We start from the raw sequence: 14,218 nt of genomic DNA, 5'->3' as shown, positions 1-14,218 counted from the left end.
GCATCATTGGGTTTCGGAGATACTTTAGTGGGAAAATTTGACTGGGTCGTAAACGAGCCACATGTGTTGAAAATGCGTTGAAAAATATGGTATGTACACGACATGTCTCACAGCATTCAAGTTACGTTACCGACTCCTTACTCTTAGGGACTTTCCCTAAACGGATAGTGGTTTACGTGTACAGATTTTTTTTCAAATATGCGAGTGAGTATAGTGAAATGATTGATTTTGGTGTGGGAATTCCAGAACTCTGATTCGCCCTTCTACAGGAATTAGTTTCAACATACCTGCGTAACAGTTTCGAGATGTTGCATAAATGTATTCGTGTTGTGTGGAACAAAAGAACCGATGGGACCTCGATAGTTGTTCGAAGTTCGTACTAACCGAAATTCGTGTTAACCAAATGAAACTCCATAAGGCCCTGTATAAGCCTGCCGGGACCACAATTTCTGTACATCTTCTGTAATGAGTGAAAGATAAATTATACGAGTATCTTCGCAAATAAAAAACTTTCCTGTAGCAAGATTTCTTCCAAACGAGATGTTTCTTTCATAATAGACTAAAAGATTTGAATTACTGTTCACATTTCAATAAAATAACTGTTCTTAAAGAGGAAGAAAAAATTAATTCAAGTTTCTTGTAAAAAATTCAAAGAGATCTTCAGGTTTCCAAGGTTCAAAAAAAGTTCAAGGAGATACACGACCGGCCTCTTTGAGAGGTATTACGAAACTGATACAAAGGACACAGCGAGCTAAATATGTTGGGAGTTAGTTTACAATTACGTTACATTTCCTGAACCTTAATAATGCCACGAAGGAGAATTTAAGAAAATCCTCTTCTTCAAAGTCCTTCTAAATCCATTGAAATTTTGTAAATACACCATCTAAGGAGTTTAATTTGATAAAATTTTCCGCATTTTTAAATACACAGTTAAACTTTTCACTAATAAAACAGTTCGATTGTTGAATTTTTGACTAAATGTACAGATAAATAAACTAGGAGCAACCGTCATCTAAAAATGACGCCTGTTGATATATATTACAAATTTTTGCAGGTACGATGGAATGCATGCCATGCTATAGGATTGGTTTTGAGCCGTGAACCAGATCGTATTTTTCCCAAGACGTGGAAAGTAAGTATCTTTTAGTGCAAGTTGACATTAAGCTACAGTAACTCTCATAAGTATCAATAATGAGCATATAGAGCGATAATTGTGGAAAGTAAGCAGTTCCAGGCCAGTGGTACAAGCTTCTAGAGTGTGACTGCCTACTCTTCAACTATTACATACTATTTATGTCTACCCTTTTTATAAAAAAAAGCTCAGTTTATTTTGCAACATTTTATTATGGATTTTATAGATAATCTCATATTATTTGAGAGCGTTGAATATAATTTTCAGAAATTTTCTTATAGCAAGAAATTACTAGTCTATTCAGTATGAATGGCACAATTTTTCCAAATTTGCAGATTATTTTTGTTCACTGACAAAATATAATTATTCGCGTGTGTAATAATCTGAAACCTTGTTTTTAATATTTAAAATATATATATTGTCAAGATATTTTCGGATGAACTATTTATTAAGGCAGAGTTAAATTCGATTTTTGAATTTTATTCGAATTTTCTATGAGGCTTTATTTACCATGTCTTATAGACATCTCTTTATACATTGATCTTGCAATATAACAAATTTCACTTCAGAACTTTCACTTAAGAGGTTTTCCATATTTTTCGAAATGAATACCCCACGGAAATGAAAATTTGGAATTGAAAGTGTATTTAATTCAGTTCTTGCTCGCATCATCCTGTAAATAGCGACTTAAAAACCTTTTTTGGTTCAAAATTCAACTACTTAGTTAAAAGAGAAACTAATCCGTTAAAAATTCATTTTTCTGGTTCATGATTGATTATTTCAGTTGAAAAATCTTTTGTGTTTTCTTCAAAATAGAACTATTTTGTTAATGTTTAAAATAAACATTTTTTGAACTGAAAATTTAAAATTATTCCATGTTTGCCTTAACGTTTATCTTCTTAAGTTGAAAAGTCAACTATCTGATTGAAATTTTTGAATTTTGCTGAAATTTTTTCTTTTGTGGTAAAAAATAAATATTCTGGCTGATTAATTCATCTTTTTTGTTCATGTTACGGTGGATTTTCCGAGGCTAGGCAATCGAAAAACTATTTTCAATTGCTTGTCCCCATAGCATACACAATTGATAGTATATATGTCCATGATCAACGGGGTTTCACATCCCGCGGAAATAAAGTAGCATACACAAGACCGGTATGTTAAGAAAAAAGAGAGCGAGAGAGTAATTATACACAGTAGAATCGAAATACAAAGACCACGCTACACCAGGTACAATGCTGGTGACCAGCGGCGCGTGTCAGCCTCCCTTCCCCGCCTAGAGACGCATGCCACTTTTTAGCCTTCCTATCATTCTGGTAATTGTAAGACCCAACGCGAGTGAAAAATATTAAATAACCATGCAGATTATTATTAAACATCAAAATCTTATTCAAGTATAATCCTTAAATATAATTCAGCCATCTGTTAAGTGCATTTAGAAAAGATGCAATATTGATTTAGTTACGCACCAAAACAACAGATCAATGAACAAGCTGACTAGAATGTTGTTTATAACTGGATCGGAAATAATTTATGTTTCTAGGCTTATTATAAGTAACATTTGTGGTTAAAACATTTATATTTATAAATTTTTAGCATTGATAGTAAAGGCTGAGATACTAAGTTATTATTGCGAATTAACACAGTTTAATTTAACGGCATAGCAACCGTGCATGAAGGCACGTGTTTTTTTTAAATTATTTAGTGGACATCTTATCAGTATAAGCATTTCGAGCGAATATAGACTTCGGATAGTCACATACCTTTCCCATAGAAGACATAAAAAAACCCACCATCCTACCGCCATACGAAGGGACGAGATAATTAGCGCCCTGGCTCACAAGCATTGGATAAGGTTAATGGGTAACGGAAAGAAACTTGTCTGATTTTATTTTATAAATACAATTTAGGGAATATTTCTTTAAGTATTTATAACTATTCAAAATTAACAAAATTGACCACATATGCGGGGAGTCTAGACAAGCTTAACGGCCAGTTGGATCCTTCCCTAAGGTTCAGGTGCCAAGCCTTTGGGCTAGTGCCTGAAGGTTTTCAAGTTGTTTCTTTCATTTTAAATTTTGTGGAAAAAGAAATAACTAGTTGATTATTTAATATAAGAGTGCTCCTAGTTTCATTTCTGTTATATGAAATTAAGAACAAATTTTAAGTTTAGATAATCTGGTAATTTAAAATAATTAAATTCGGAATGTCAGAAGAATAGACAAGCCTAACGGCTAGTCGCAACCTCCCCTAAGATTCAGGTGGTAAGCCAATGGGCCAGGACCTGAATTATTACTGTTTAATTGCTTTATATTACTTGTTTCAAGCAAATCAAACAAAAAAAAACTTGTTAAAAACGTGACTGTGAGATTGAAATATTCAAGATGTCTGACGTTAAATTTAAAAAAGCTTAAACCTAGAGATGGAAAGCAAATCAAACAATGTGAAGAACATATCAAACATCAGTTGTTAGCTGATAATTTTTTTTCCAAGAAACTAAATGTGCACGAATTTATCCAAATAATTCAACCCTCCGGAGAAACGGGTAACATCCTAGTAAACATCGGTTTTGCAGATCCTCCGCCTCCGAGAAAGAAGGACATTTTCATGGAGATTTAGGGTCCTAACAAGTTCAATTGCTTATCCAACACTCTATTGACCAACGCCCAACTAAAGTTGCATCAACAAACAAGTAAGACAAAAAAATCAAAAACTGAAAGCATCCATTTATCTCGCGATAATACACTAGCTATCGAAGAAGACATTTTTCAGGAAATTGCTGAAAGGGGCTTAAAAGAAAATCCTAAATCCTAACAGGAGGGAGAAAAAGGAGAGACTGTCAGCTATTTTAATAATTGATAGCCATCAACTCACCCATTCGCACGCTCAGCTGATGGGTAGACGTTTTTTTTTTCTAATTCCTAAAAAGATTTTGAAGAAAAACCGAAGTCGCACGATTTTGCTTTTCAGTGAAGCTCAGATGCAAAATTAAGGGGATCTACCGCGCTGATCTGAACTAAAACTTTAAGCGAAGGGAAGATCTGAAATAGCGTCTGAGTATACGTATTTTTGTTCTCGAAAACAAAAGGAATAGGGAAGCGACATCTTGAATAATAGAATTTATTATTCAAAAATCTCTGGCAACTCTTTCGCGCTACATTAAGTAGGCAATGCAGCGTTTCGAGTTCTTCCTAGCTCCATGATGCCAAACCCAAAGAAAGCTTTTTCAAAACTTTCTTCAATAAAACACACAAACAGAGGAAATCGAGCCGGCAAAATTCATCACTCTAAGGCTACAATTATTTCAGCAAATTCTATTATTTTCAATAACTTGGTGAAGTCTTTAAAATAATCGATTCCTACTCTCGCGATTAAACCAACTGTGTGAATCCCTGTTGAGCCAAACCGAGAAATTGAGGCAGGTCCTAACGATACCGAAGTGCTTGTAATCGGTCTATCTTTCAAAGAGGCCATAGACCAAAGGCGGGTGGTGCAAAATCAAGACATTAGGATTATTAACGTGTCGTCTATCAAAGAGTAGGAGGATTCGCATTTTAAAACAGTAATCGCTCCGTAAGAAGCAAACGACGAGACCGAAGTAGAGCCGATATCTTTAGAGTAGAAAATAGAATTATAGCCTTCGATTATAGGATCGGCCTTTGGTACATTTTCCATCGAATTTTTATTAAAAAGCAATTGAATTCGTAAGGCACCACTCGCATTCTGGATGAGAATGCAAGAGAGAGAGAGAGAGAGAGAGAGCGAGTTAAAGAGAGATGGAGAGTCGCATTTTAACAGTAAGTGGCGTAATGCCAGTAAATTTCTTTGGTTTGAGCGGTTTTTATTAACGCAATCTGGAACAGTATTCTCAGGGTGAAGTGGCCCCTGCATTTTAAGAAAAACTAAAGCTTATTTACATCATTATGTGCTAGATATCTCTGCCATCCTGTAACAACAACTGTGGCTGATGTGGAGGGACACACTAAAAAGGTCACTGCGAAAGATTTATTGCCTTGGACTCTTAAGGCCGTCGAGATCCCATCCAAACGTAGCATAAATGGAGAACATTCAGTGCATCGTCACCGCCCGGGCCCTGCTCGACTCCTGCTCTGAGGTAACACTTACATCAACAGCATTTGCTTGCAGGGCTTAAGCCCTTTGTGAAAGATTTTAGATGAACATCAGCGGCGAGGGAGGAAAGCTTATCAATCGAGTCCGTCTCAAAACTCAACTGAATACACACACCCCTGATTCAACTACACCGATTAATTTCGAAGCCTATTGTTTCAAACATCTTGGATTCTCCACTCCGGTAGTCCCGCTGTCATCAACAGTAAGATCTCGATGGCCGAATTTGATCCTCTCAGACGATATGTTCGATACGCCAGGGTCTTTTGAATTTCTGATTGGTGCTAACGGTTTGCCTGAACTTTAACGGCCTGGCCTGCTTAGACAAGCGGATTTAATCGCACAACAGTCAATAGTGGATTGGAATATCTTTGGGCGGGCTGCTACCTTCACCCAATTCATACATGCTCCAGCTCACCGAAACGGAACCTCGTTGGCACCTCCAATTTTTAGATCAGCTGCAACGTTTTCCGGGTGCATTCGCTGCTTTGACGTTATTACGTCGATGCATGAGAAGAGAACCTAACATGGCGAAGGCTTATATCGAGTTCATGAACGAATATCTCCGACTGAGTCATATGCATGAGGTAAACCACCAAGAGGTTCGTAATTGCTGTGAACCGGTCCATTACATCCTACTTGATGGCATCTGGCAGAGAGGGGATCAAGAATCCAAGCTTCGGGTCGTTTTCAAACCCTCGCGCCCCACTTCGACTGGTTACAGTCTCAACCATGTTTTATTCACTTGTCCCAAACCTCAAACGCATCCATGGAGGATTATATCCTGATGGCGCCAATATTGTTTTATTTTCTGTACAGATATACAAATTATGTATCGCCAAATCAGAATCGATGATCGCGATGTTGATAGAACGGGTCGTTTGAATCCCGTCTGAGAACAAGCCTGTTGGACATTTTCAATTGCTTATAGTCACCTATGGGAAATCATGTACACCTTATCTGTCGCTTCGAGTTATTCAGCAGTTGTGCATCGATGAAGGTAAAGATTATACAGAAGCTTGCGATCTTCTTGGATTCGCATCAGTGAGAGTCGTCTCGTGAACGAGCTAAGCATCTTATGGAATCCTCAGAGCGACGACTTTCAGCTGACGTCGCCTTCGATAGGCGTTATGCAAAAAATTAAAAGAGAGATTCTCTCAGCAATCGCAAGCCTTTTCAATCTGTGCGGGCGGTAGGCTTCTGTAACCGTGATGTCCAAATTGCTGATGCAAGACTTATGGCGAGCTGGGTTGAATTGGAACCAAGAGCTGCCATCGTCGATGGATCTACGTTGGACGAATTTCAAGAAAAATCTGTCTTGTGTTCCTAAAGCCTCTTTGCCTCGTTGGCTACGGACCATTCCTTTTTTCCAAGTGCAACTCCATGCCTTTTTTGATGCCAGTTGACGTCTGCTGGCTGCGGTCGTATATGTACGAGTGCTACCCAAAGATGATCACGTATCATCAGTGCTGCTGGCCGTCAAAAAATAATTGAACTCCATTAAAAGCCTACAGCTTTCAGCCTTTCATCAGGGCGGAGATCAGGATGACGGTTTCACGGCTCGAGATGCGGGTTGCTCTACTTGCTAGTAAACTAAGTCGCACCATTGTCGATAATCTTTGCATTCCTTCGGATAACTGCGATGCCTGGTGTGACGCTCAGTTCGTGCTTCATTGGCTCCACTCAAATATATCAGTTGGAAATTCCTTAATCGACAATTACATCAGTCACATTCAAAAAATCATGCCATCGATCATTTGGAGACACGTGCCGTCTCAGCTGAATTCTCAGCCGATTTCCAGCTTATTCTGTATTTTTAGTCCTGGAGGACCTGCTTGCATGCTTCCTTTACTTTAGGTGGATAATATATTTTCATGGACAGGTATCGGTCAGGGATATCTGTCAAGCCATCCTGAAATATGTTGACTTGCAAGAATTCGAGTGATTGCTCTTAGTAATTTAGTCTTAAGGCAACTTTGACATCCGCGAATATAGTTAACTACATAATTACGTAGGCTCGGCCATGTGTACCATGTGTCCGACAGCAACTCGGCCATCTTCTTTTGTGCTAGCTAACCTAGTAAATTACTGGAATTTGCTACACGACATGTTTCACAGCGGTCAAGTTCTGACGCCATTCTCAGGATTGAAATGATTTTGCTTGATCACAATGGAGTACACTCTATACTTCCCCGATAGAGTAATTAATAGCTGACCCTTTTTTTTAGTCTTTTCTCTCATAAATCCTCTGGATTAAGGCGCTAGGTGGCAATAAGAAACTTAAAAATGGCGTTTTGTAGGCTTGCAGTCTTCGAAAATGAAGTGTGCATAATTATCTTGCCGATAATTTAGTGGCTCACTCCATTCATTTCGTACAGAAGAGACTGTTTGTAATGAGGGTTCTTTTGTCAGAGTAGTCTCCTAGTCCCCCCTTTACTTTTTTCTTGTTCTGGCGGAGGTGTAGGAGGATAAATTTAGGGCGTGTCTATGTCAATAATATGTTATGAAATAGCAGTTTCCGTGTGTATAATGGACATGTCATCGAATTCTTTTTCGGAGGATTTGTCTTGATACATGTGGAAATCCTATCGTCCTTTTCAGATATTTCTGCAGTAGATCTTGCGAATGGTGTAGGTAATGTCTGCGGAGTTTGAAATGGCGATCTTCGAGATGGTTGTTGAGCGATAATAGGAGATTCGGCATCTTCAGGTGAATTCCTAAATCGCACGGTACCTTTTGGTTTGTTGGTTTCTGGAGTAGACTTATATGGATCCTTCAGTGCAGAAGGAATGTTCTTGTTTTCCAAATTTGTTTATTGGTTGGACTGTTCCTCCACGGGATCAATAGAAGAAAGTTGATACAACCCTTCTTCATCCCAAAAATAGGATTGGTGATCATTAAGGGACTGATTAAATCTCACTATCGAGTTTTGTACAATAGCACGAATTTGTGACAAGCAAAATTCGTCGGACGGTGCATCGAACTTGGATTCCCCATCATTGTCGTCGCTATCATCGTCGCTACTGGTGTAGTTAAGACTAACATCGACAATATACACAAAATACTGAGAATAACTGTCGATGAGAAATTTGAGTCAGCGAAAATGCTTAATTTTGTAATCCCATTTTAACTAGCCTTTTCGCAGCAGCTGTTGCTGCTTGAATCTCTACAGAATTGTTCGTCTGGATTCCTAGAACAGACTTAGAAATGTTCCAAGGGTGATCTGACCCAAACTACACACCTACGCATCCTTCGAGTTCTCCCTTACTCTTGTGATTGCAAGCTCCGTCTAAACAATAGCTAAAATATAATTTCAATGATCAATTCAGGTTTTTTTCTTCAAACTTTATAACAGACATAAAATCAACTCGAGTTTTCTTATACCAAATGTTGACTCATAGTCCTGTGTTATTTTTGGTATAGTCTTATATCGTTTTTATGTTCCTTAACTCTAATTCTGAGAGGACGACTAGTCTCGTCGATATAAGTCATATTGCAAGAACAGGTTATTCTATGGATTACATTACATTGATCTAACAGTTCTAGTTTATTCTTGCCTAATTTATTATATTTATCAAACTTATGATGTACTCTAAAGATTGTATTAATGTTATAATTTTTAAGAAGCCTGTTGATATTATTGGACATTGTGCCTAAAATAGATCTTTTCTGACAAAATTAGTATCAAGAAATGTTGCAATTCTTCAGCCATTACTCAAATTAAAAGTTTTATTTTGTAGTTTTCTAAGAGATATTTCTGTATCAGAATCTAATTTAATGTATGCCTTAGAATTTTTAAGTAATGAAGCCACTTTAACTTTATAATCTCTATTGTTCAAGAAAACCGTAACGTTTTCCTTATCAGATGTAATTATGAGAATGTCTTTATTATTTTTAATAAAATTGTTAGTAAATTAAAGATTTTTTGTAATAATCCGGTCAGATTCAGAAATTTGATAAAATATGCTCATCTTTATCTTAAGCAAACTTAGAATTGAATAAACGTTTAGGTGAAAAATTCAATTCTAAATTTTTTTCAAATGAAGATTAATATATTTTCCATATTATAAAAGACTTAGAATCCAATATACATAAGTTACCTGATGACTTACATTCTGAATTGAGGCATAAAATGTTGTCGTTGGCTACCAATTATTTAAACAAGCCTCATCGAATTTCTGAAGCTTACCGTATTATAGCAAAAAATCTTAAAGTTACTAACAATTTTATTAAAAATAATAAAGACAATCTTATAATCAAAGCTGATAAGGAAAATTTTACGCTTTTCATAGACAATAGTGATCATAAAGTTAAAATGGCTTTATTAAATAACGATTTAAATACATACATTAAATTAGATTCTGATCCATACATATCTTTTAGAAAACTACAAAATAAAACTTTTAATTTGATTAATGGCTGGAGAATAAAAAAATTTCTTAAAACTAATGTTGTCAGAAAAGATTTTATTACAACTAACACTAATCTTTCTAGGATTTATGGGTTGTATAAAATCCGTAAAACAGAATGTCCTCTTAGACATGTAGTTTCTTCCATTAATACCCTTACTTATTTTTTAGCCTAAACTTTTAGTAAAATAACTTCGGAATTGTTAACCAAGTTACAGATATTCTGTTAGAAATTATATCTCTTTTACAGATCGAGTTTCCAATTTAAAAATGCCTTTTCCAAATTAGATTTCGAAATTTTTGCTTATAAGGTTATGTTGATGATACTTTCTTAATTATTCCATGTGATAAACTGGATTTAGTACTTTCTACTTTTTACCCGGTACAGGACGATTTTTTCCCCAATGAAAAAATGCAGGCGTTTTTAGGAAGGCTATAGAACAATGTCTGTTTTTTTGTTAGTGTAGTGTTTCTACAGTAAAGCCATAGAGTAACAATTAGTTGGTGGGGTTTTTAAACGGTTTGAACCTCACAAGAATATTTTTTTCGTTTTAAAATGATATGTATCATATATGATACGCGATGCGGTAAAGGGTTAACTCTTTTCATCCAAGATTAAAATTGACATTTGAAACTGAAGAAAATAATTCTATAAGCTTTTTGAACATTGAACTTATTAAAAATTCTATAAATGACATTTTAACTAACTGATTTCGCAAAAAAAATGTATTCTGGCAAATTTCTTAATTATTTTTCAGATCATCCTATGCATCACAAAGTTGGTGTTGTTAAAAACCTTCTTGATATGGCTATACTCCGTTCAGGTGGAATTTTTCACATAAACAACTTACGTATTATTTAAAAAATTTTTGTTTACAACAACTATCCGAATGATTTTGTAGACAAACATATTAATAGAAGATTAAGGTATTATACGGATAAAATTGTTTTCTGCGAATTTTTTTGAAATTAAGACTAGATTTATTAGAGCGTTATCTAGAGTTTGGTCTAGTTATAAAAAGCTAACCATCTCGAAGTTGAGATAAATAAAATTCAAAAAAGAGGTCCGATAGGTTAGACACTCTCACACGCATTCAATTGATCCACATGAAATTGGAGCGTCATTAATTGTTCTTCGCATGGATAGCTCTTTTTCTGAATTCATCCGTATAATGCCGTCCGATAAGTGTACACTCCCCTTAAAACATCATCACACGTACGGTACGCACACTAATTGTGGTTCTCCGACTACGTGTGCTATTTTTCTAATGATTTGCGTCCATGATTTACGTATGCGCGCACCTAATATCGTGCTACTAGAAGGGGCATCCGATAAATCAGCAATTCCTGGAATTTTCCGCCCCTACAGCCCTAAAGTTGGAAAGTTATCGGAACTTGTACTGTACACTCATAATTAGAGTTAAAGAACATAAGAACAATATAAAACCAGACGAAAAATACCATTGAGCTATCAGTTAACATTTAGTACAAAAACACTCGAGTGACTCTAATGCAATAAAATGTGATGATGTTAAGATCTTACATAAAGAAAATAATTATTTTAGATGTGCATTCACTGAGTTGGTTTTTATTTTTAAAAATGCGAGAAAGCCATGAATTTAATTTCTGATTCAAATGCTTTTAATGAATCAGACATGTTGGTTTTTGATTTTTTACATTAAATTTATTTTGAATTTATTTCTGAAATTGTTTATCATTTTCGTCTTAAATTCTTCGATTGTTAATTTATCTAACTATTTACATGATAATTGTTAAAATTAACTTTTATACGGGGAAATTTTATAACAAATTTGTTATAAATTTTTGAAAAAAACCCGAGTTGATATTTTAAATTATATTTTGGCTATTGTTTCACTTAAATTATATACTATGTAATTAAAATTATTCTAAAAACAACTTATAATTGTTCATAATTCCTAATGTGTCATTTAATTGTATTATATTATATTGCGAAATTAAGTTTTTCTCCATATTTCATAATGTTGTGAAACTACGAATTTAATATCATCTGGAAATTGTATGTACGCCCCTTTTTCTCCGACATTGTACACCATCCATTAGAGGATTTGACAGTGCTCTTGTAATAAAAAATGGAGCTGGAGCTTCAGGAATAGATTTCCAGCTCCATAACAAGAATTTTAATCATTATTAGTAGATAATTTTTTAAAAGATATTAAAAAAAATAGACTTATTGTTCCATATTCTGGTTTTTATCTGTTTTCTCACAGTTAATTTACTATTTCGTATATCAACTTTAACCTTTAAGAACTCTTAACGTACACGTTTTAGGCTTTCTTGAAATTATAGTTTCTCTATTTTTTACCGATTTTAAATCATATTTTTTATATAAATTTAAAAAAAAACTTCATAAATTTTAAGAAGATCACAAATCAATGAGCACACATAGATCTGTGATGATTGGAAACCTTCAATGTTAATTCTCAATAGACTGCAATCTTCGTAATGTAATTTCGGTGAGCTACTAATAGTATTTATCTTAAAGTTGTTGAGAATAATTTTATTTTTATTTTTAGTCTGAAGAGGGGTTAGTTTTGATTCCAAAACGTCATGTTTTCAATATTTGACTAGCAATTACAAAGCAGAAGGAAAATATCTATTTTAGTCTGAATGTAGTTGTGGAACTTTGTCTTTATTTATGTAATCCAATCCACCTGGTTATCAGAGGGATCATAGTGTTTCGCCGAGTATTGAACCAGTTGTTATTGCTCGAAAACGAGAACCAGCTCCTAAAAGCGCACCACCCTATTTACTAAATCCTTGGTTTTGCAACCTATGTGATAAGCCCACCGAAGTGTATATAGATGGAGTTTGCAATTGCAATAGTAAGGGAGAACCCGAAGGAGGCGTAGATGTTTGTATTCAGTAATACTCATAAAACGAAATTTTTCATGATTTCAGGCGGTATATTTTAACTACCATGTTGTTTTTTTTTCATTTTACCAGCAAAATCTCGATAGTGTTTTTAAATACGAACATTTTGAGCCGTATAACTTTTAAATTGTTGCATACTGGTCCTGGGCAGCCCACTATCCCGGTTGACGTGAAACGTGCGACATATATGTATGTGTATGGCTATGTATGTATATATGTGTATGTGTTTGGAAGTATATATGTATGTATGTATAACAGTTTGTGATAGGGCCAACCGAAGGATATTGCCGGGAGTGGATGCTATTCTGAAAGAATAATCCTGTTGTGAAGACATTCAAGACTCAATATTCCGTGATCACCTTGGCGGCATGCGATGTACAGTCGCGGAACAGAAGACTTAAGATGTATGCTTTTGTTGCAGATACTTTGTTCCTCGCCGATAGTTCGGAAGACTAAATTTGCCAGATGTATGGCGCTTCTATCAACGAGCTCAGGATCTTCAGGGATGCCATTAAGTTTTCCTCGCTTCAAATAAACCTTGGCGCATTTGTCTAACCCAAATTCCACTCCAATTTCCTTAGTATATCGTTCGAAAATCCCCAGAGCTAGATGCAGTTGCTCTCTGTTTTTCGCATAGATCTTAAGATCGTCCATGTAAAATACAGGAGTGACCTTGTACTTTCGATCTGCAGGTTTGCCGCACAATTACCCGTCGGAATGGCGAAGTGCTAGAGATAGTGGCAATAATGTAAGGCAAAAAAGGAGTGGGCTCATGGTGTCGCCCTGAAAGACACCTCTCTGAAAGGTGACCTTGTTAGTTGTCACACGATTTTTTCCAGATGAGATAGTAAATCTGGTTTTCCAAAGCGGCATCAATCTCTCTATGTACCTAACGCTTTGCGGATGAACCTTTAAGATTTCCAAAAGATAGATCATAAGTCTATGGCAGGTCTAATCGCAAGCTTTCCGATAATCAAATCCAGGCCATCGATAGGTCAGGGCGGTAGAATGCTGCATCTTTGCAGACACATCTATCGATGAGCAGGTTCTCCCGACATCCGGCTACGCCTTTCTTTGAGCCTCGTTGTTCATACATTTCTTGCCACACAGGTTCAATTGCCCGAACAATTCTATCATGTAGGATAGCTGTGAATATCTTATAAAGTGTGTTCAGACAAGTGATTGGCCTGTAATTCTTCCGGTAAGCTAAGTTGCATATTTTCGGCAGAAGTATTGTGCGCCCTTCCACCAACCACTCTGGAATCGGCTCTTCCGACTTCAAATATGAGGTGAAAATACGGGCCAAATGCTGATGTGTTGAAGAAAACTTCTTCCACCAGAAGGTTTTGATACAATCTGGTCCCGGTGCGGAATAGTTCTTCATCTCTCTTAATACTTTTTTCACCTCCTCGGTAGTGATGGGTGGGCCTTCTTTATCAGGTGTTATGAGGGCAACACAGAATTCCTTGAAGCTATTTATATTTTCTGAGTCTTCGTCCAGTCTATGCTGAACTTCGTAGACTTCTTTCCAAAATATTTCGACCTCCTCTGGCTTGGGTGGGTGTTCGACAGTAACTGGAGGGTCTTGGAAGAGTCGAGATGGGTCAGAGAGAAACTGTTGATTTTCTCTGACCCACCT

The 14,218-nt window shown here is 36.0% G+C and overlaps 1 protein-coding gene across 4 annotated transcripts in view; it reads left to right on the top strand.

The window, feature by feature from the left end:
- The window catches only part of LOC117181670 (HEAT repeat-containing protein 6), a 107,981-nt gene that overhangs the window by 84,609 nt on the left and 9,154 nt on the right, over nucleotides 1–14,218 (top strand). For all 4 annotated transcript variants that reach the window (XM_033374577.1, XM_033374575.1, XM_033374574.1 and 1 more), the window contains one exon: nucleotides 1,055–1,132. In XM_033374577.1, the coding sequence (XP_033230468.1) occupies nucleotides 1,055–1,132 (78 nt within the window). The remainder of the gene's footprint in view (nucleotides 1–1,054; nucleotides 1,133–14,218) is intronic.

Source organism: Belonocnema kinseyi, chromosome 10, assembly GCF_010883055.1.
Source record: "Belonocnema kinseyi isolate 2016_QV_RU_SX_M_011 chromosome 10, B_treatae_v1, whole genome shotgun sequence".
NCBI classification, from domain to species: Eukaryota; Metazoa; Arthropoda; class Insecta; order Hymenoptera; family Cynipidae; genus Belonocnema; species Belonocnema kinseyi.
The sequence above is the reverse complement of the archived record's forward strand: the minus strand, read 5'-3'. Positions and strand labels throughout refer to the sequence as shown.